General features: G+C 40.7%; 1 protein-coding gene across 3 annotated transcripts in view; it reads left to right on the top strand.

The window, feature by feature from the left end:
* Positions 1–15,722, top strand: part of PRSS23 (serine protease 23) — a 17,238-nt gene extending 1,516 nt beyond the window's left edge. For 2 of the 3 annotated variants that reach the window (XM_069071036.1, XM_069071037.1), the window contains exon 2: positions 12,812–15,722. In XM_069071036.1, the coding sequence (XP_068927137.1) occupies positions 12,812–13,943 (1,132 nt within the window). In that variant the 3' untranslated portion in view covers positions 13,944–15,722. The remainder of the gene's footprint in view (positions 1–12,811) is intronic. The other variant, XM_069071038.1, reaches the window with a different exon arrangement.
* Positions 15,723–24,230: the final 8,508 nt, after the last annotated feature.

Here is a 24,230-nt window from a genome sequence, read left to right on the forward strand (position 1 = left end):
GGGAGGGGGGAGGGGAAATTTGTGTGCTTACTTTTTTGTATGGGTGAAGTGGAAACTTGTCCTGGACAGAGACAGAGTGGTCCAGTGGAAATAGTTCTAGACTAGGTGATAGGAAGGGTATCTGAGATCTAGGCTTCTCTGCCGCTGACTTGTTGTGTGACCTTGGACAAGGCATGGCACGGGATTTATACACACACACACACACACACCGCCTCAGTTTCCTCTTCTGTGATATGGAGGGAGGAGTTTTGGAGTAGATCTCTGAGGCCCTTTCCAGTTCAAACAGTCTAGGATTCAATGAAATATGCAGCAGGATTTGAGAAATAATCCCGAGGATGATCGTTCTACTTGAGAGTGGAAAAAGACAGCTGACATTAGGGGAAGTCTGTTGAGGTCAAGGTGTAAGTGGGTGAATGCTTTCAAAAATACACTTTTTCTCCTTTGATTTTGCTCCCTTTCCTGAGTGTGTGTGTGTGTGTGTGTGTGTGCGTGTGTGTGTGCGCGTGCTCGCCCTCGCGCCTGTGCCTGTGTGCAAGTGCTTATTTTTACAAAGTGCTGTGGATCTATGAGTGGAAATTAATGTTTAACTCTCAGGCACAAGATTGTGAACACACCCTAGTAGAAGAAAAATTGAGGCTTTGGTTTCCTTCCATCAAGACCTCCTGTCAACATATTATCAACAGTTTCTGGAAGAGAAGATTTTTTTTTCTTTCGGCTGTAACCATTTCTCATGGGTTAACTTTTAAATAGAAAGCAGGAGAGCAAAGGGGAAGCAGTGGAGAGAGACTTTAAAGGAGCTGGACGTCCTCCTGAAGTGCTCTGTTTAGAAATACAAATAGGCTCTGGTCGATTATCTCCTGAGAAAGCAACTGATAAAAATCATGTTTGTTTTATTTCCCATTGGGTGACACCCATGAGACTTTAGAAGCAGCCCCTGCAGCTGGTGAAAAGTCTGCCTGCTCATAAAGGAGCAATGTTGATGTATGAGATTGTTGTACCCTGAGGTCCTAGAGCTCGAAAGTACCTCTGAGCCTTTAAATTCTTGAGGAGATATGCCAATGTCAGAGTAACCTTTTTAGCTTGTAGGGAACAACTATGAGGGAAGAAAAGAACTTGCATTTCTTTTTTCCAGTCAGACTCAGCAGCAGCCCAAAAGCTCACACTCTTCCCATAGCTCTTATTAATCATGTATTTTTTTTTAAGGATAGCATTTGTGTACATTTGTCTGTAACAGTACTGACCTTCCCCTTCACCTAGTAAGTTCAAAGTGTGAATTTAAAATAGAGTATATTTGTTAGGGGAGGGGAGGCAGGCCACCTTACCAAATCATCTAAGAGAGTCAACATAGTTGTAAAAACTTTAGCTTCCTGACTATAGATACACTATAGTTTTAAATTGTGTCGCACCTTTCATAAAGCCAAATAATTTGGTGCCGTCTTTCATGGCTTATGAAAACTTTTTTTTTCCTTCCCCAAACTCAGAAGCAATAGGACAACTATATATCTCATTTTGGGAACATTCCACTGCTTATCCGGTTCAATTCAGAATATGAATGCATTTTGTCCTCTCTAGAGTATGTGCCAAAATGCCCATTAGTGTGTGTCCCAGCAAGCTGCTGCTGCCGGAACCCAGTCCACCACTAGTAGGTGTCAGGTTTTCTAGCTCATTGATTTTTGTATGCCCCAAGGATGAAAGGCTTCAGTCTGAGTTCATGCAAAACTCCCTTTGACTCCTGGGAGACATTTTCTTGGGGTCTTACCTGTGAATAAGTTTTATAGTCTCTAGTTTTTTCCTACCGGCTGGGTCCTCAAAATTGAGTCATGCATTGAGCCTCCTCTTTGGCACAAAGGAAGTAAGATCTTGCCATTCACTATCATTCATTAAAATTCTGTATTTCCCTGTGCTAGACTTTCTGCTATTCTTAAACCATTCCATGGTTGGTTCAGCTTTCCTTTAACAGGTTCTCTGACTCAGGAAAATGAGAATAAGCCTCTCTCCCTGGTCTTGTTCATTTCAGGTATTTGCTTTTGGAGCTAGCCTGCTTTTTAACTAACTGGTCTATGCCCCTGGCTTCAGACCCCATGGAAAAACTTTCTTCATCTTTCCAAACTATAACCACAACATTTGTCTTTACAAAATTTTACACTGTTTCTTTCAGTAAGTACTGTTTTTACAGTGGTTACAGCACATTATAAGGTGCACAATTAGAAAACTCTTACTAAGCAGTAAATTTTCTCTCCACTACTTGTTTGCCATTGGAAGGAGGCTAACTCATTTCCCTAAGTACTTGGCACAGAAGAGGTCTGTGTTGTGGCAGCTAGGTTTGCTCTCAGATGTTGCCCTCAGGCTTGGACTTCCATGAATCTGTATTGTATAACTGGTTTTTGTTACTGGTTATCTGTATTATATAGCTGGTTATTGTATAATTTGGAGAAGTTGTTATTCCCAAAGAAACATTCCTTCTTTGCTATGATTTCAAGCAAGTAAACTGACTGGACTTTTAAAAAAGTTCCCATCAGGATGCTGAGAGAGTAAGATTGCAGAGACAGGAGGGAATAGTCCCAGCTGATAGTCCCCATTCTTATGGTTACTATCCCAATTAATCCCCACTATAAAGTAACACTGTAAGGCCAGTGAGACCAAGGCAAGTCTCTTAACCTCTGTGTGCCTAAGGCAATTCCCTAAGATTTATTTATGAAGTCATAGAGAATTGCAGTAAATGGGGGGAGTTTCCCAATCTGCAGAAATCCTTGATCCTCCTTGAGTACAAGTATAAAAGGGACAGAATTGTGTCATACAGTAGAATAATCGCTGGCTCTAAAATTCAAGGCTTTAGGTTCAAAGCCTGAACCTGTGTGACATTGGCCATTTACTCTCTCTAGACCTCAGTTTCCTCATCTATATAATGAGAGGATTGGACCATACTTGTAAGGTCCCTTCCACCTCTAAATCTATCATTCTGTGATGCTGTCACAGTTACACATGTTAAATGAGTCAGATTTATAAAACTAGAAAATTTTCTGTAGTATAGGATGTTGAATTGAGAAAATGTTTGCTTAGCTAAATTTTCCATGTTGCTTCTCCTTTGTCATTATAAAGTGTTGTATGAAAGTACTTAGTGAGAAACATTGGAGTGTGCATGTATGTATATCAAGTAACTATTTCTGGCAAAGCCTTGGACTTGGAAATGAAACCACACAGACCACAGTTTTCTTCGGGAAAACTTGGATAGATTGGTCATAAGATTTGGAAATTGCCATTCTTTCTATAAAACATGCTTTCCTTTGCTATAAGATGATTCATTCATAAGCATCCCTTTAGTCTCTCTTATTTTCTTTAACTCACGAGTGGCCACTTTGATGCTAGAATTGGAAATATGGTTATTACAATCCTGTTTAAAGCTTATTTTATATTAGTATAAACTTTTATAAGTGGAAAAGTAAGTCTACCTAAAGTTAATTAAAATGAAAACAATGGTCATTTGTCCCCTGTTGACTTACCTAGGAACAGTGGGATTGGAGTCCTTTTTTGTTGTTGTTGTTACAATTCTGGCACTGCTAACTGTGTTGACTGTGGGCAAGCCACTTAACTTCCGTGCTAGGCAGCTAAGATTCAAAATTGCCAAGAAGGTAGAAAGAGTTTCCTCACCTGGTGATCTAACTTATATCTGTGAGATCACAGGTCCGGTCCCTGTTCTTGTCCCTTTTGGCTTTCTGATTAATCAACAAACTTTAAAAGTACAAGCTCTGTGTCAAGCCTAGGGATACAAATTCAAAAGTGAGACAATTCTTGCCTGCCAAAAGTTTAGATTTGACTGAGAAGATACCACAGATCCTCCTAAATCCAGAAAGTAGAATATAGATACAAAATGAATAAAAAGTTATGGGAAGTTGGGGGGGAACAGGGGACACTAACAATGGGGCATGATCTGAGCCTCAGTTTCCCCATCTATAAAATATTGGTAATACTTGATAGAGTGCTGTGAGAGGAGAACTTCATAAACTATAAGGCAGCCGTTATGTATGAACTGTTACTATTATAACAATAATTGATGTGTGAGTACCTGAGGGAAAGAAGATATGTAGAGCTAGAAGGGATTTTAGGAGTCACCTCTTTTTTTTTCTCTTTTTTCTCAGAGGAGGAAACTAAGGGCCCAAACCATGTCTCTGGTCATTCAAATGTTATGCAAGATAGTAAATGGCAAAGCTCCTCTTACTCTAAATTCAGCCTTCTTTGTAGTATGTGTGTGTGTGTGTGTGTTTGTGTGTGTGTGTTAGTCACAATGAGTATCAGTGTGTTACAAGGGGCTTTGAGGGCAGGAATGAATCAATTTGGGGAAATCCTAGAGTAGACAGAGACAGATAAATCATTTTCCCTAAAATACGTTTTCCTAGGCATATCTAAGCATAACCTCCCTTCACATTCCTGAAAGCTGCCCTCTTCTGGATGAAATCTGCAGGTTTTCTGGACAAATTGAGGAAGCCAGATCACCCGCAGTGTAGGATCAGTTAACAATGTAAACTTTCCTTTTTCCTGCTGCCTCCACCCTCCATAATCCTGCTGAGTTAGTGCTGAGTAAACCATCCAAGGCTGCAAAGGGCAAGATAGACTATGTTTGTAAACAAAGTGACTATGTAACCAACCAGGAGTGTAGAGATCAAGGACAAAGCCGACCCTTGGCATGTTCTAGGGTACTTGTGAGTGGTTTGTTGGGAGATGAAATTAAAAACCCAGAAAGAAGTTGAATGGCTATTAATACCAATTGTAATAAATTCCCTACAACCAGAAGAAATTCCCCTAGAAATAAATCCAGATATTTGTAGGGGGAAAGGCTGCTAAGAAAATTAATAGTGTAAATATTAAACATAGAAAATATCAAACCTGTTGGCCTTTGATGCACCAGTTAGACCCATGTTTGGGACTAATGACCTTCTGCCTTAGCTTTGAGGGGCTGATTGGGTCATTTAAGAAGCAGTATGAATAGATGGTGGAGTTTGGAATTAGAAAGACTTTAGTTCCAGTCCTGATACTATTTGTGTGACTATGGACAAATGGCTTCACCTCTCTGTTGCCCCAGGCAACACTCCAAAACTATAAATTATGGGGGGGGGAATTAGTCAGTCTATATTGGGGGGGGTTCCATATTAAGAGGTTAGGGGAGAGGCAAAGTAACCAAAAAGAAAGATAAGCCCCTCATCTGAACTTAAATATTTAAGCAGTAAGGATGGTCAGAGTATCTACCAAGGGAGGGAAGCTGCAGCCTTGAGGCCACATGTGGCCCACTAGAGAAGTACCATTTGACTGATTCCATAATTCACAAAACACTGCACTTGAGGACCTAAAGGGTTTCATTGCAGGATCCCCACCTCTGGGTCCAATCCCCTTATTTTACAAATGAGAAAATTGAGTCCTAAATGTAAATCAATTTATCCATAATCTCACAGATAGCTAGTGGCAAAAACAATACTAGAAACCAGATTATTGGGTAGAAGGGCAGCCTGAAGTGAGGGAGAGTAAATTAAAGTCTATTCCTAAAGAAATTCAGTTTAATCAGATGCAAATTTAAATGGTGACTGGAACCAGTAAAAAATGTGCTACCATGGTATTTCAATAAGAAATCAGTCCAACCTACTATGCTACAGTGAATATAGAAGAATGTGGTATAATAAACTTGTAGATTTCTAGTTGCAAATTTGCAAATTCCTAGTTAATTTCATGTGTGTGTTTATGTGTATGTGTATAAACTGGGGCTTTTAAAGTCTATGACCTTGGCCTTCAAAAAAATTTGATGTTCCCTTGTTCAATATCTGTCTATTAATTTGCTTAGTAGCCTGTTTTTCATTAGCTACACAAAGGTGAACATCAGCCAAGCTTCTGGTTAATTTAATAATTACATATTTCAAATGAATTTCTTCTGTATTCGTGAGGATTACCTTGAGAAGTATCTACTGAATTATAGTCAACCAAAAGGCAATGGAAAGGCAAATGCCTTGTGGGTGTTAAGTATGCTACAGCATGCTATCAGTGATGGCTTACACACCAGAAGAGGTATAAAAGACATCTTCAGGGACTTGGGCAACTTGAAGGGGAGGTGAATTGGTCAGGTAGCAAGAGTCAGGACACATATAAGACCTGCATATAAGACAGCATCCATAGGAAAAGGTCCCCAGAATATCAGAGATCCTTTTTTGAAGAATTTCCACTTAGATAAAACTGCTAGTTTTCTCCCTCCCTGACTATCTTATATTTAACTTCTTTTTATCGATTTGAATTTATTCTGTGTGTACATGTAACATATATACAAGTTACATCAGCAGAAGAAGCTTGGGGAGGCTGGGTGGCACAGTGAATAGAGCACCTGTCCTGGAGTCAGGAGTACCTGAGTTCAAATACAGCCTCAGACACTTAACACACACACACACAAAAAAAAACTAGCCATATGACCTTGGGCAAGTCACAACCCCAATTGCCCTCCAAAAAAGCAAAAAAAAAAAGAGAGAGAACAAGCTTATAAGGTCTACACATTCATCAGGTGCCAGTTACATACATAGACATATGCACACATATGTATATCTCTTAACTCTGTTGGAATGAAAGTTTCTTCCTATTTGTATCCTTATTGACTAGCACAAGGTGGATGCATAATCAATGTTTTTGATTGATTGAATGGTTGAGTAACGCAGGATGAGATGTTCTCAGTCAACAGGCGTTTACTGAGACTTAAAGATGTTGGAGAAGCAGTTTGGTCCAGTGAGAAGAGTGTTGGATTCTGGCTCAGGGGTCTGGATCCTGCATCTGCCACTTATAAATCATGTGACCTTCAGCACATCACTTCAGCTTCCTCATCTGTGAAATGAGGAACTGTCACTGTACTTCTTAAACTGTGGGTCACAACCCCATAGGGTCACAAAAAATTTGGCAACAGTAAATGGTTTCTGAATTCACAAGGACCAAAAAATTAATTCAAAATCAAACACAATGAATCTGAGGTGTTTCTGGTAGCACTTGCCCATGTTGAATCAGGCAACTTCCCTTCAACCCTGGTTCAGAACACAAATCACATTCACTTTGCAAATGCCCTCAGGCCACGCAATGCCAACAAACATTACCCACTTGAAAATGGGTCTTGTGTGGCAAAAATTTAAGCTCTGGACTAGAAGACAATAAGGTCCCTTCCAGCTCCAAAACTATGATTCTAAGATCCTTTGTGTTAGAAACTGGTACTACAAAAACAAAGGTGGGAAAGTCTTTGCCCTCAAGAAGTATATCTATTCTTCTGGGACACTACACTACATTCCCACAGAATTACAAGATATATATCAAACAAATACAAGATGAAAATAATCTACAGGAATTTTTATCTCACACATAAAAAGATCACAGATCTACTGAAGTATAATCAATCAGATTACAATTAATTAAATTATAATTAATCAGTGTGAGATTATATCCTAAAGGTGTTAAAATGCCTGATAATGGAGTATTAGTTCACTAAATAGCTTTAGTTAAAGGTGGAAGAATAGGAAGAACCCTGGATTTCTCAGAAGCCCTGAGGTGGGGTCTTTTCTCTTCTACTTACTAATTGTTTGATATAGTACATGTCACTTGACCTCTCTTTTTCCTCAGTTTCTTCATCTGTAAAATAAGGAAAATTATGTTCATACTACCTGCATGACAGAGCTATAAGAGAAAGTGCTTTGTAATCTGCAAAGCACTCTATATACACAAAAGAATTTTTTTATTATAAACTCATTTTTGGCAGCTAGAACAGCTAGGTGGTACAGTGGATAGAGCACCAGGCCTGAAGTCAGGAAGACCTGAGTTCAAATCTGGCCTCAGACATTATTGACTATGTGACCCTGGGCAAGTCACTTAACCCCGTTTGCCTCAGTTTCTTCATTCGTAAAATGAGCTGGAGCAGGAAATGGTAAACCACTCCAGTATCTTGGTCAAGAAAACACCAAGTGGAGTCACGAAGATTCAGATATGACTGAAGAACAACAAAAATTTTTAGCATGGATTTTTTCGAGCATCTTCCCAGTTCAAACTTCCTTAGCACTTTTATTGGTGGATTTTTTTGACCTTTTAAAAAGTTCCAAGGTAAAACTGGATATGACGGAGGAATTTCCATACAATATAGCCCTAACTCATCCTTTTCAGCCTTTGGTGGATTTTGGATTTATTTGCTAGCGGTTATTCTTCTGCCTCACTTAAATCCACTTCACTTGGAAGTCAAGACAGCACCCTCATGATGTCCTTGATCCTCTTAGAGAATGAAAGATAAACCATAACAATCCCTTCTTGAATATTGGATCATTTATACAGTACCTACTATGTGCTAGATACTGAGAATACAAAGACAAAAATGAAACCCTTCTACCCTTAAGGAGTTTAAAATTTAGCCAGGGAAGACAACATGTGTGTGTGTTTGTGTGTATACATGTATATATGTGTGTATGTCTATGTATATAAAGGAGAAACAAGGTAATGGAAGAGGGGGCATCAATAAAGACTTTCCTAGAAAGTAGCATTTAAGATGACCCTTGGAGGAAACTTGGGTTTCTAAAAGGCAAAAGTGAGGAAGTAGGAAATTCTAAAAATTCCACATGTAACAAGGCTGGAAAGTTATTTGGGGGCAAAGTTATGAAGAACTTTAAGTGTTCCATAAAAGAGTATGTATTTGATCCTGTAATTAGAGAGTGACTGGAGTTTAGTGAATAGGGGTGTGATATAGACAGACTTGTACTTTAGGAAAATTACTTGGATAATTTTGCAGAGCATATATTAGATTAAGGAGAGACATGAGTCAGGGAGATAAATTAGGAGGATATTTCAGTAGTCCTGAGAAGTCATGACGACAATTAATTTGGGATAGTGGCTATATGAGAAATTGACATATATGAGAGATGGTGTAATAATAATAATTAGCTAACTTTTATATAGTGATTACTATGTGTCAGGTACTTTGCTAAGTATAGGTATTGTTATTATCCCCATGAGGACACTAAGGCAAACAGAGGTCAAGTGACTTGCCCAGGGTCACACAGCTAAAAAGTATCCAAGGTCAAATTTGAACTCAAGACTTCTTGACTTTAGACCTAGAACTCAATCCACTATGCCACCTAACTTCCCCAAGTATAAGTAGAAATGATAACATTTGTCAAATGATTGAATGTATGTCATGAGTGAGTCTAAGGAGTCAAGGATGACAGTAAGGTTGAAAACATGGGTGACTGAAAGAATGATGGTTTCACAAAGTAATAAAGGTGATTGATAAACAGGTAGGTTTAAAGGGGATGATGGTGAGTTCTACCTTGGACCTGTTGAATTTGAGATAGCCATTGTATGTTTAGCTTCAAATGTCCAGGAGGCAGTTGAAGTTGCACCCTAGTCTCAGAAAAGATTTATTTAGGAGATGTAGATCCAGGATTCATCAGTACAGACATATTCATTCAACCCATGGAAGCTGATAAGGTGACCAAGAGAGAAAACCTAGAGAGAGAAGATCAGAGCCCAGGAGGAAGACTTGATGTATATCCACAATTAAAGGGTGATCATGGGTGATGATCTAGCAAAGGGGATTAAAAAGGAACAGTTACAAAGGTAGAAGAACCAAGAGAGCAATGTCACAAAAAACCTAGAGAGGAGAGAGTACCCCAGAGAAGGTGATCATCCATGTCAAATGCTTTAGAGATATTGAGGAGGAGAAGGAGGAGGAGGAAGAGGAGAAAAAGTCATCATCCTTGGCATTCATGAGGTCATTGGTCATTGCAGCTGGCCAAGAATGAAGTTCCATGGGAAATGCTTGCTCCCACAATGCCCTGCTGATGGAATCTGAACAAATGGACCATTGACAATTCTCTTTTGCTATAGCCTACCCCTAATCATTAAGACATTTATTCTCCTTCCCCAAGAGAAGCAGATATCACCATCAAAATTGTTCCAAAATCCTAAGGTAAGGGTCCTTAACCAATGAGAAGCAAAGCTTAACCTGGTAGAACTATAGACCTGTTAATGAGATCACAGGGTACTCTGTCACCATCCCTCTCGGCCACATCCCCTCTCCATAGCATTCCAGGAGTCTTTGCAGAAAGGAACTTCCAGGGTAAATGTTACTGGAATGCTTCCATAGGCAAGAGTCTGTCTGAAGGGGGTTTTATTGTCTTTGTTGCCCCATCTCACCTCCCACCCATCCTGACTACTTCTAATTGAGGTGCCCAAACTCCCTTCTTCTTATCCTAATCTCAAGATTATCCATGTAGTACCTATTATGTGCTAGGCATTCTTGGGTATCAGAAATACCTTAAGTAGTGTATAATCTAATGGGAGGGGAGGAGAGAGAACAGATAGGATATGTATCTAAATAAGAATAAGATAGAAAGAAATTGAAGCAAAGAAGAAATCTAGACATAGGGCACTGGGAAAGAGAGAATATTTTCAGCATGGAGGAGGTGGCCTCGAAGTGGGACCTGGAAAAGGAAGCCTCCAGGCTTCTCTAACTCACGTATCTGGATTTACCTCAAAGCTCAGCTTCAAAGTATTCCCAGCCTGTTGCTGCTCTCTGCAATAGCTCCATTCAATCAACCAGCATTTCATGATAAAAATACCTTACATATCTATGGTACCTACTACGTGCTAGGCACTGTGCTAAGTGCTTTATAAATATTATTTCATCCTTACAATAACTCTGGAAGGCAGGAACTATATCATTATCCCCATTTTACGGATGAGGAAACTGAAAAAAAAAACATATTACTTGATATACTATGTGTCTGAGGATGGATTTGAACTCAGGTCTTCCTGACTTAAGGCCCAGAGCTCTCTCCACTGTACCATCTAGGAACCCTTGTTAAGGATCTTCTCTGTGCCAAGTACTATACTAGGCATGGGAGATAGGCAGACAAAAGTGAAGCAGTTCCTGCCCCAAGGACCTTATAATCTAGCCAGGGAAACTATATGTATGTATGTATATGTATATATACCCATACTTATAGATACACACAATATGTATACATACTATATATGGTTTACATGTGTATACGATCCAGGTGTGAGGGGAGGGGAGTTGGGGTCAGGGATAAGGAAGAGCTTCATGTAGAAAATGGTACTTGAGCTGAATCTTGAAGGAAATAAAGGATTCCCAGAGTAGAAAGGAAGGAGAGAGAACGTTCCAGGAACAGGGAGACGGACAATCTAAAGGCACAGACATAGGGGTAGCTAGGTGGTGCAGTGAATAGAGCACTGGCCCTGGAGTCAGGAGGTCCTAAGTTCAAATCCAGCCTCAGACACTTAACACTTACTAGCCATGTGACCTTGGGCAAGTCACTTAACCCTAATTGTCTTCCAAAAAGCAAAAAAAAAAAAACAAACCCTAAAATAAAGGCATGTACATGGAATTTCACTGGATTACCAAAAGGATTTTGACAGATTGAGATGAGGAGGAAACGCATTTCAGGTAGAGTCTCATCACAATATGGTTGGGAATCCATTCTCTAGGGTAATGCAATAGACATTTATTTCATGGAGGGAGGAGGATGGGCAGTAAAGAGAAATACGATCTTAGGGTTTAGAGCTGATTGGGACATAAGAAGTAATCTAGTACAACTACCTTATTTTACAGATGAGAAAACTGAGACCCAGAGATGTGGTTCCTAGTTTAAGTTCACACGGCAGCGGAGCCTGGAGTCAGGCCCAGGTCCTCTGGTTACCAAGCCAGTGATCTTGCCACCATTCCCCAACCTCCGTTTTTTCTTGTTCCTTATCGGCTACTCTGTCCTCCGTGATGCCTTCTCTAATAGCGCGCTTCCCGCCCACCGCAGTAGAAATGATCTTGTTCTCAGATTTCTCATAGTGCAATGACTGGATTTTTCCTGCCTATTGTCATGCTTTTCTTCTCACCCCAGTTACTTGTGTGCCTTTCCTTTGCCCCAGTGCATTAAATTATAAGATCTCTGAGGGGTGGCTAGGTGGCACAGTGAATAGAGCACTGGCCCTGGAGTCAGGAGGACCTGAGTTCAAATCCAGCCTCAGACGCTTAACACTTACTAGCCATGTGACCTTGGGCAAGTCACTTAACCCCAACTGCCCTGCCTTCCCCCCTCCAAAAAGCAAAAAAAAAAAAAAAAGATCTCTGAAGGCAGTCACTTTGTATTGATTTTTATTTCCCTAGTGCCTGGTGCAGCGCTGGAACATGGTAAATAACTATAGTGCTTGTTGAATGAATTACATTGCCTTAGAAAATGGAGAGATCTCACATCTCACATCACAGTACATGGAAGCCTCTTAGAATTAATGGTGTCAGAGTTGAGACAAGATCCACAGTTCAGTAAGGGTCTAAGGAATGTTTTCAAGGAGCCCTGCTACAGCAAGTCATTAGCAGCATCTGAATCATAGAAAGGAAGAAGCTTACATTTCAGCGGGGACAACCAGCCCTGTGAATATCTCTGAGGTCAAGTCCTTGCATTGTATCATCTAAAGCCTGCTCTCTGTACCCTGATTCCAGAGTAGGGATTTTGTTTTTGTTTCTGCTTTTTTGCTTTTTGGAGGGCAATTGGGGTTAAGTAAGTTGCCCAAGGTCACACGGCTAGGTTTTTGTGTGTGTGTTTTAAGTGTCTGAGGCCGGATCCGAACTCAGGTCCTCCTGACTCCAGGGCCAGCTCTCTACTCACTTCACCACCTAGCCGCCCCCAGAGTAGGGATTTTTTTTTTAAAGCTTTATAAATAATGTAAAGCATGTTGCCTGGTCCTTTAAACAATCAATGAACTTGGAACCACTTGCCCTACTAACCTCCCTTTTTGTCTGTCTCCACAGAGCAGTGCTCAGCATGGCCATCATGCCAACACTCCTCCTCTTCCTCCTTTGTGCCATCAAGGAGGTAATCCCTTACAGTACTCACTGGAAGCCTACTTGGCCAGCTTACCGAGTCCCCATCATCTTGCCCCAATCCACCCACAATTTAGACAAGCCAGAGTTTGTTGCTGAAGCCAAATTGGAAGTGTCGTCTTCCTGTGGGCCCCAGTGTCACAAGGGTTCACCTCTGCCAACATATGAAGAAGTCAAACAATACTTGTCTTATGAAACACTGTATGCCAATGGCAGCCGCACAGAGACAGAGGTTGGCATTTATGTCCAGCGAAGTGAGACAGAGTCCAGGGGCCGGTCTCGAATGAAGCGACAGATTTATGGTTATGACAGCAGATTCAGCATCTTTGGCAAGGATTTCTTGTTGAATTATCCATTCTCAACATCTGTGAAGCTGTCAACTGGTTGCACTGGCACCCTGGTAGCTGAGAAACATGTTCTCACTGCTGCCCACTGTGTCCATGATGGCAAAACCTATGTGAAGGGGGCCCAGAAACTTCGAGTGGGCTTCCTGAGGCCCAAGGTGAAAGACAGCAGTCGGACCACCAATGTCTCCAACTCGGCCATCCCTGACAAAATGAAATTTCAATGGATTCGAGTAAAACGCACCCATGTCCCCAAGGGTTGGATCAAAGGGAATGCCAATGACATTGGGATGGACTATGACTATGCTCTTTTAGAGCTCAAAAAACCCCATAAGAGAAAATTCATGAAGATTGGGGTGAGCCCTCCTGCCAAGCACCTGCCTGGTGGCCGAATCCATTTCTCTGGCTATGACAATGATCGGCCAGGAAATCTGGTGTACCGCTTCTGTGATGTCAAAGATGAGACATATGACCTCCTCTACCAGCAGTGTGATGCCCAGCCTGGAGCTAGCGGGTCAGGAGTGTATGTGAGGATGTGGAAGAGACAGCAGCAGAAATGGGAGCGCAAAATCATTGGGATCTTTTCAGGACACCAGTGGGTAGACATGAATGGCTCGCCACAGGATTTCAATGTGGCTGTTCGCATCACCCCACTTAAATACGCACAGATTTGCTATTGGATTAAAGGAAACTATGTGGATTGTCGGGAGGGGTGAAAAGAATGTTTCTCCCCAGCAGCACTTAATGGTCTTCATCATACTTATTTTTAGGAAAGGCCAGACTTTGTCATTAGAGTGTGTGCGTGTGTGTGTTTGGATGTTCACATGTGAGTGTGTGTGTGTATGAGTGTGGCTGACTATGCAGTGTCTGTGTGGATATCTATGTATATGTCTGCATGTGTACATGTGTTTGCCTAGAGTGGGTATTGTAGTGTTTATCTTAAATCCCTAAAATTACAAGATGGCTGACTTTACTGTTTGGAAAGCTGATTCGTGTATCACATCATGTGAGCAATTCAAAGACATATCTTTTGATAGAAATAAAGGCATAGGGTTGGGTTTGTTTTTTTCAGTTCATGTGCTAAATTAATTTTGAAGTTTTCCAAGGACTTTGGGTTTGATCCATCTAGATTTTCATTAGCTTATATTAAATACTTAACATAAGGAGATATAAATTCATGCAAGTGTGTATCCCACCTACATTATGGTATTCAAGCATGTTAGGTCCAGTTCCCTAATGGTATCAGTTCATTCTCAGCCTCCCCAATGAGTGAAAGGACTAGAGGGGGGATGTGGTGATGGTATGTTGAACTTGAGGCATTCTTTTTGTTAGTCCTTAAAGAAATGAAAAGGTAAAAAAAAATGTTTATATGTAGTATTTATACGTACATTCAAATATAATTTAATAGAAACTAGAATCATAGATTTAGAGCTGGAAGGGACCTCAACGGTCATCTGATTTTTTTCCCTCACCCCTCATTTACAAGTGAGGAAATTGAGACCCAAGAAGATTAAGCAATTTGCCCAAAGTCATAGAGTGAATGTTTGTTTTAGGCAAGAGTTGAACCTAGGTCCTCAGACTTCTCTTTAAATTAGAACTGATTCCTTCCCATATACCATACCAGCATAGCACTGCTCATCTTCCAGTTGCCTCAGAGCAGGCAAAGGTATGTTTGTACCATTTCATTCAGTTCTTGCCACTTAACTGAATTTTAACTGGAACAACACCCTCAGTGCCAATGGGCCTACCATATTTAGCCTAAGCTACCATTGGTTCCCAATTGATAGTCACTAAGCACAGGAAGGAGTTACTGACTTTCCCTTCACAATCCCCTTCCCCAACAAGATTTTCATCCAGAATTTATCATCTCTTTTCATTAGTATCATGTGAAGTTAATTAAATTCCAAGAAACAATGGGAGCAGTACAAGGCAGACATCGTAGCCAAAATAATGCCTTGTTTGGGGATGGACAAATTGACTTACTGAATAGAAATTATCTTTCTTAGATAAATTTCTGTGCTTCACAGGGACTGTATTTGCTTAATTTGTCCACACATTGTTCTTTCATTTCCTGACCCTTATGGTGAAAATGCTTGGATGGTGCATTAGGAAAGTACACGCAGTAAGACTTTTAATGTAGTTCTGTCTCTTTTACCAATGTGCCCTGGGACATGGACTATATCAGATACTTTTTTTTAAATGAGGGAATCCAAGGTTGATCAGGTTAATGCAATGGCTAATGCTTTAAAATATGAATAATCACTATTTGTAACTGAGACACGGATTTCTTATTTTCTATTTACATTTTTTTTTTTTACTCTTAGCTGCCACGGCTACCACTCCAGCACTTCGTGAATGTATGGCAGTGAAGAAAGAAAAATTTAAGGAGTTACATAGTGATAGTCCTTCTACTTGCCCCTCAGGGTGTCATTCCAATGTGTTTTATTGTTACTTTTTTGTGAGCACATTCAAATACAGCACTGTTGTTACAGACATTCTCTGTATTCCTTTCTCTTTCTTTTCCCTCCTGCCTTCTTTCTTTCTTTCCAGGAAGCCAAATCTGTTGTCAAAAACTAAACCAATAGGAACACCCTGCGCCTCCAAAGGCCCTGAAAATTCTAGGGAAAGTGATGCTTTCTCCAGGTTGGTTGCCAGAGGCATAGTTCGTGCAACAAAGAGTAGCATGGCCTCCCTCCAGGCCTGCTGGGGCCCCCACACAATTCTAAGCTCAAGTCCCTGTCTGTGTTACTGAGGATGCCTTTGCACTGGCTCAGGAAGATCATTCCACACCCAACCTGATACTCATGTTATAAAGAGGATCTCCTTTTATGAAATGCCATATACATTAATTTCATCTTCTTGCAAAATGGAAACCTCTCAACCAATGCAATAAGTCAAAAATTATAATCAACTTTTAGAGTGCAGCGAATTTACTATGAAATGGGGGCACTCAGGAGGTAGGGTGATATAGAGAGGAAAATGTTGGACTTGGAGCCAGGGGTCTGGGTTTGAATCTCAGCTGCTTGTGTGACCTTAGACATATCACTTAACCTGTCTAGTCTTTAGTTTCTTTCTATGTAAGAGAAGGGTGTTAGAAGGCTTTTAAAGTCCTTTCCAGTTCTAAATCTATGAGCCTACAAATACTAGTGCAGTGATTAATATAACTAGGTCATAGGCTTTTAAGATGAACCTAAAAAGTAAGATTAGTTGTAAATATTTTCACTGACAATAAAGGCATATAGCTGTACCTGTCCTTTAAGGGGAGGGAGGAGGGGGTGCCCTCCACTCAATGATAAACGTGCTCTTCACATCCGAACTCCAGTAGCTCATCATCCAAACCCCATTCCATGCCCCCTCCTGCCCAGTTCATCATTCCCATCCCCCTCAACCCTTCTACCACAAAGCTTCGTTCTAACTCTGCCTAGTCTCCACTGTACCCTCTGGAATGCCTCTTTCATTAGCAACAAACTTCCCTTCATCTTAAATATGTTCCTGTCCCACTTCTTCCATCCACTGACTCTTACTGGAACCTGCCTTCCCCAATGACAGATTCCTCCCTGGTCTTTCTTTCTAGTACTGGTCGCACTTTCACTCATTCTCTTTAACTCAATGGTTGAGACAGGAGTTGGAACACTCCTTGCTCCTCACTGCCACTTCCATGTTCTCCCCGCTCCTGCATTACACAGTAACTTCTCTTCCTTTGAGATTCATGCTATTCATTTTCTACCACTCATTAAAAATCCTGATTATTGTTGTCTACAGATCTTTCACCCCCAACCAGGTCACTCCCTTTCCTTTCTCAATACATAGCTTACAATTTTTCTTTCCTCTCTTACTCCTGCTGTCATACTGGGTGACTTCAACACCTATATTGATTCTCCTTCTAATACACTAACCACTCAGTTCCTCAATCTACTTACCTCCCAAGAGCTATTCCTCCACTCCATCTCAGCCACACACAAAGATGGTCATACTCTTGATCTTGCCACCACCCACAAATGTGCCATCTCCATGCTCAAGAATTCTGAAATTCTGTTATTCAACCATAATCTATTGGCTTCTCACCTCTCCCTCTGCCTTCCCTTACATGACCCTACTCTTTATTTGCACTATGACCTGCAATCTCTTGTCTCCCCAGTTCTCTCCTCGGCCATCTCTCCTGCACTAGCCACTCTCTCCTCTTCTCCCCATCTTGATGCCTTGATGAACCAATTCCTCTCTATACTGTCCTCTCCTCCTGAATCCCTACTCCCCTTATCACCTACAGACAGCTGAGTCTTCGTCTTGGATCACTCCCACCATTCGTTGCCTTCTCTCCTACACACAATTTGCTGAAGGAAGATGGAGAAACATCACACAACTGTTCTGACTGGAACAAATTTGTTCCATAACCTCATCCGGGCCCTCACTGCTGCTAGGAAATGCTACTATACATATATATATATATATATATATATATATATATATATATATATATATATCATCAACTCACTATCCCACTCTCCACAGTGGCTTTTTCAAACCTTTTCATCCCTCCATCAAACCTTAACTTTGCTCTCCCTCCCCAACTCACTCAGCTGAGAACTTTGTTTCCTATTTTACGGGAAAAAACAATGAGACCATTCACCATGAACTCCCTTTTCTCCCCTCTTATCACCCAGATGCCTTCTGTCACATTCCCCTCTTACACCCGTTTCACTAATGAAGTGACCTTATTCCTTACCAAGACTAACCCCTCTATTTGTTTAAGTGACCCCATTCCATCCCATCCACAGATCGCCCCCTCTGCCATCCCCACTCTTTCATTGATTTTCAATCTCTCCCTCTCTACTAACTCATTGCCTACTGCCTACAAATATGCCCATGTCTCCTGTATCTTGAAAAACCCTGACTTGATCCTTCCATCCTTGCTAATTATCATTCTATATCTCTCTTACCTTTTGTAGCTAAACTCCTCAAAAAGGCCATCTATAGTAGGTACCTCTACTTTCTCTCCCCTCACTCTCTTCTTGACCCCTTACAATCTAACTTCTCACCATATCATTCTACTGAAATTGCTCCCTGGAAAGTTGGCAATGACCCTTTAGTTGTCAAATACGATGGCTTTTTCTCAGTCCTGATTCTTCTTGACCTCTCTATAGCATGTGACACTGTTGATCATGCTCTCTTCCTTGATACCCTCTTTTCTCTGGGTTTTTGGGACCGAACTCTCTCTTGGTTTTCCTGCTACCTGATTGCTCCTTCTCTGTCTCCTTGCCTGGATCTTCCTCCAGATTACACCCTCTAACCATAGGTGTCCATCAGGGCTCTGTGCTGCACCTTCTCATATTATTTCACTTGGTGATCCCATCAGCAGCCATGGATTTAATTACCATTTCTATGCTAACGATTCTCAAATCTATCTTTCCTGCCCCAATCTCTCTGCTGACATCCAATATTGCATCTCCAACTGTCTTTTAGACATCTTGACTTGGAGGTCTAGTAGGCATCTTAAACTCAATATGTCCTAAACAAAATGTATTATCTTTTCCCTAAACTCTGTCTCCTCCTACCTTCCTTGTAACTGAAGAGGGCAACACTAGTCTCTCAGACTCATGACCTACAAGTCATTCTGGGCTGTTCGCTCTCTCTCATGTCCCCCTACCCCCATACCCAAGCTCTTGCCAACACCTGCCAATTTCACCTTTGCAGCATCTGTCAAACATACCTGCTTCTGTCCTCTGACACTTCCACCACTCTGTTGCAGACCCTCATCACCTGGATTACTGCAATAGCCTTCTGGTGGGTTTCTCCCCGGTTCAATTCATCCTCTATTCATCCACTAAAGCAATTGTCCTAAAACACAGATCTAATCATGTCACACACACACACACACACACACACACACACACACACTCCATAAACTCCAGTGGCTTCTAGGAGCAAATGCAAAATGTTCTGTTTGGCATTCAAAGGCCTAGTGCTGGAGTAAGGAGATCTGAGTTCAAATGCAGCCTCAGACATTTCCTAGATGTGGGACTCTGGGCAAATCTTTTAACCTGTTTGCTTCAGTTTCCTTCTCTGTAAAAGGGGGATAATAATAGCACCTACCTTCCAGGGCTGTTTTGAGAAAACTAAAGCACTTTGCGAATCTCAAATTGCTACATGTATGCTAGCTCTTTATTTTATTATAAATGACATGAACAAAGAGGTCTCAGAAGAAAAATTGCAAATTTAATGACCATATGAAAGATTACTTCAAATCAAAACAACCTTGAGGTTTTACCTTATGCCCAGAAAATTGACATCAATATAATTTGGAAAATATTTAAATTAAAAATAGCAATGCCTTATTATTGTGTTCTGGTAAATATTTAACAACCTGCTCTGGAGTGGGGGTGGGGAATATATACCAGATATACTTTTAAATTTAATATGCGTTCTTGCCATCCTCTCCAGCCCTTCCTTAAGTCTAGACAATCAACAAAGCAATAAATCAAGCCCTGATTTGCAGCATTTGTTGATTTCCCAAGTCCAAATGCTCACACTAATAATTTAATGATCCACTATCTGGAATCCGGAGGAATCAGCTCGAACTTGCACCCCTCTCCCCCCCCCCCAACACACCCATATTTGAGAGGTGGCAATGAATCAGTCGAACAAAAATCAACCGAGGCAGGGGAGAGGGTCAGGAAATTCTACTGCTGACTTTGACAATTATGAACTGTAAGCAAGTCACTTCATTTCTGTTTCTCATCTATGAGCTTGTAATTGGGCTGATTTTAAGGATTATTCTTTCTTACTAAGCCCAATATACTTAGGAGAAAGTGGAATCCTAGGCAGGCTGCCTTGGGATGATGGTGATGTGTATGGGAAAGAAGAAAACCTTCAGACAGGTGAACATCATCCCAGTTGAGGGAGGTTCTAAGTGTTTCCAGGCCTGACCCTTTCTCTCAGGAAGGATTACAATGTGACTGTGAATTCTGAATGAGTACAGAGCATGTGTAGAATTCTTTATCTCTTCTGTCAGTTTTGCAGTCTCTTCCTGAGAGAATGGCACGGACACACTTGTAAAAGCCTGTGGTGAGCCCAGCTTGCTTGGGGTGGCATGGTTTATCATTGCTTTATTTTATATCATTGCTCTGCCACTCACTAAGGCCTAAAGCTGCTACTGAGCTGCTATTCAGTCAACATTCTGTCCACCACTGGGAATGCAAATGCATTTTATGCAAATGCACCTGTCTTGAACCCCAGGTTACACACATTGGTAAATTTATTTTTTAATATAGGCAGATATACTCCTCTCTCCTGTTAGAATATAAGCGTTCTTGAGGCAAGAAGTATTTCACTTATGTTCTGACATCGCAGCACCTAATTTAGGACCTAGAGCATAGCATTATTTAATAAGAGCTTGTTGACTGATTTGAACCAAAGGTTCAGGGTGTTTGTGGCCAGAGACCCAGTGAGCTAATGCCTGGCTACCTGTTTGGAGAATTGATTTGAAGATTTGAAAGGCTTTTGAAAGGCCACCTCGGGTGAGTGGCAAGAAAGGAATTCCTGGGGGGGGGTCTACCACACCACCCAAAAGTCCTGTGGTCATTGACTGTCATAGGCCCTAAAATCCTACTGTTTGAAATTCATTCATTTCTTTCAGTCTTAAAAACTTTTTTAATCTTTGGGAGTTTGTAATGGAATGCAAATATCCCTTAGGGTTGGGGGTGGGGTGGATAACACCCATTGGCCAGTTTTCAGTAGGGATTAGTTTGAAAGTAAGCATGGGTCAGAGTGGGACAAAAATAGACTTGGGAGTGGGGAGAAGGGAGGAGGTAAGGAGAGGGGCCCTAAAAGTTGCCATCAAAAGAAAGATGGCCAGCTGCCTAATTTTTATGTCAAACCAGTCCTGTAAGCTTTGTGGCCCAGAGCTTTGATGAGGCCTGATTTACTAATTAGTGAAAACACTCTGGACTTAGAGGCAGAAGACCTGTGTTCCAATCCTGCCCTTTGCTAGCTTTGTGATCCTGGACAAGTTTCTGAACCTTCCTTACCTGAAAAACAGCAAAAAATAATATTTTTGCTGACTACCTCACAGAATTGTTGTGAGGGTCCAATTAAGTCATATATAGAGAGTGCTATATAAATAATAACTATTAGTATTATTAATCATTATTATCTCATTGGGCTTCAGTTTTCTCATGTAAAATAAGGGAACAATAATAAGCACAGGTCTAACCATGTCACATACCCCCACCCCATCTCAATAAATTCCAGAGGTTTCCTATTACTTCTAGGATCAAATACAAAATCCTTTTTGGCATTTAAAGGCCATCACAACTTATAATACCACTCATAGAGCCAGACAAGTAGGAGACCTACCTTTGGAGAACTTCACTTATCCTAAACACAAAAAATTATTAAGATAACAGTGAAATATGCAGAATAAGATGAAATTAATTATGAATAACCTACACAACCAAATGAATTTGTATGAGATATATTGTATGGGATATGGGAATATGTCATTGAAACAGAGTTCCAATCTACAATAGTTCTTTATTCATAGTGTTTTATTCTTTGATACATGCTCTTGCAAGAAAAGGGCAATGTTTTCAGGGTTGAGTTTTGGGGAGTTTTGGTAATGTAAGTTATTGGGGATTGATAGCAGGTTCTTTAATGTATTCTGACTTCTGGGTACTAGCTATCAAATGGAGTTTTAAAAACAAACACTTCCCTGAAAAATGAATCTATGAACGCTATGAGTGCTGTGTTGAGGGACTTAGGGCAGTGCAGAAGGGAAGTGAGCCTTCAGCGCACAAACCATTTTCCTGGAACATCTGACAAATAGTGTTGTAAATAGAAGGGAGGATGATAGTTAGGGGGATCCCTCTTTGACCGAAAATAGTTGTGCTCTCACAAGCTGTACCACTGCAAGGAGTGGCCCTCTTCATGGAGTACAATAATATTCCACATTTAGGCAATCATTTTGGCTCTACAGCACTCACTGTTTTAAATCATAAAACTGCTCATGAAAAGGTGCATTTTGGAATTATTCTATATCTTCATTGAGAAATCATTATACCTCACATGGGTCCATAAATAGATGTTAAATCATGCATTTTAAATGAGGCAGCTAGGTGGCACAGTGAATAAAGCACTGGGCCTGATTTCAGGATGACCTGAGGTTCAAATCTGGCCCCAGACACTTAAAAGCTGTAGGATACAAGGCAAGTCATGTAACCTCTGTTTGCCTCAGTTTCCTCATCTGTAAAATAAAGTTAATAATAGAAGATCAAATGAGATAATATTCGTAAAGCTCTTAACACAGCGCCTGGCTCATAGTAGGTGCTATATAATATATATTCCCTTATATACCTATATAGTACATATATATATAATATATATTCCCTTATATACCTATATAATATATATTCCTTTGTATACCTATAAGATATTTAGATATAGATATATACAAGAAGATATACACCCATATGTATAGATATATACACATATGCATATATGTTTACACACATGTATGTCTACATATATGAATATATATTCTTTAGGTATTGCTTCCCCTATTAAAATGTGAGCTCTTTGAGGGCAGGGGTTGTGTTTTTTTTGCCTTTCTTTGTATTGCCAGAACTAAGCATAGTCCCTTGCATACAGTAAGCACTTAACAAATGTTTATTGACTGACTATTTGCATCATCTGTTGTTGCAAAGGTAAAATGCAATCAATCATAAACACCTTAACCCACAACTCAAAGCCCATTTGCATAAGTGTCGCCTCATTGGTGAAGATTAATGACTCAATGCCCTGTATCTTTAAGGGGGACAGAAAGAAGAAAAATCCTGGTTTTCTGCCTTCCAGCTTTAAGAGAGAAGAAACAGGATTCGAGCTTTTCTTCAGGTGCCAGAAGGGAGAGACATATTTTGGAAAGAGGCCAACATGAACAAGATGACTGATCCTCTATATATCAGCTTCTTCCCAGAGTCTTTCTTTCCCTTCATGGACCTGAAGAAAATTGGGAGCCCAGTGTTTTCTCTCTTAAAGCTGGAAATCAGGATCACTTTTCTCTCTAGTTCTAGCCAGCTATTGAAGGAGAATGGAAATAAGCATTTACATAGCACCAACTGTGTTCCAGGCACTGTGCTAAGGACTTGTTACAAATATGATCTATGGATAATCCTGCAAAGAAGGTGGCATTATTATGCTCATTTTACGGTGACAGAAACGAAGGTAGACATTAGTCAAATGACTTGCCTAGGATCTCACAGCTAAGTGTCTAAGGATGGATTTGAACTCAGATCTTCTTGACTTCAGGCTGAGGACTCCATCCACTACACCATCAACTTTGAGTCAAGGGTTACACTACTTTGTAACCATAAAATGCTACATAAGAGTGGATTTCAAATAATGTTTTGATAGCGGCAATAATAATAGCAATAACAACCAAAAAAATGGGATTTAAGAGCACCAACACCTTGTATTTCTCTGAGAAGCCAGTGCCGTGGAATGAGGATTCATTTGGGAATTGGTTGGTCCAGGTAGTGGTTCTCCTCACAAAGCCAGGGAAATCTTCCTGAGGCCTGGCTTCTTGCCCTCTCCACTCCTTTGGAAAGGGGACTCCCCTCCCTCTGAGCTTTCAGGTCAGGCCTGGAAATGGTTTTCAATAACTGTCAGGGCCAGCCCACAGACATTCTATTTATCCCACAAGATCTGAGTTGGCCCTTTCCTGCCTGCCACAAATACTCTGAGACCTCCCTAGATACAGAGATTCCCATGAAAACCAGACAGGAACTTCTAAGAGGAGTGGCTGAGTCAATGCCATTCTTTCTTAGGCCCTAGAACATAATAATTTTTGTTTCTTGTTTTTATTGAGATGTGTGATTTCATCAGTGTAGGGAACTCCAAACAATGAAACGCCTTCTACCAGAGCAGAGCAGCAACTGCTCTTCCATTTAAAGTATTAGAAGGGTTCTTGGAGGGATAAAATATTAAGTGACTTGCTCAAGTCAGTATTTGTC

Source organism: Petaurus breviceps, unplaced genomic scaffold (assembly GCF_028583685.1).
Source record: "Petaurus breviceps papuanus isolate PSGF00001 unplaced genomic scaffold, PetGlider_PUasm1.0 90823, whole genome shotgun sequence".
NCBI lineage: Eukaryota > Metazoa > Chordata > Mammalia > Diprotodontia > Petauridae > Petaurus > Petaurus breviceps.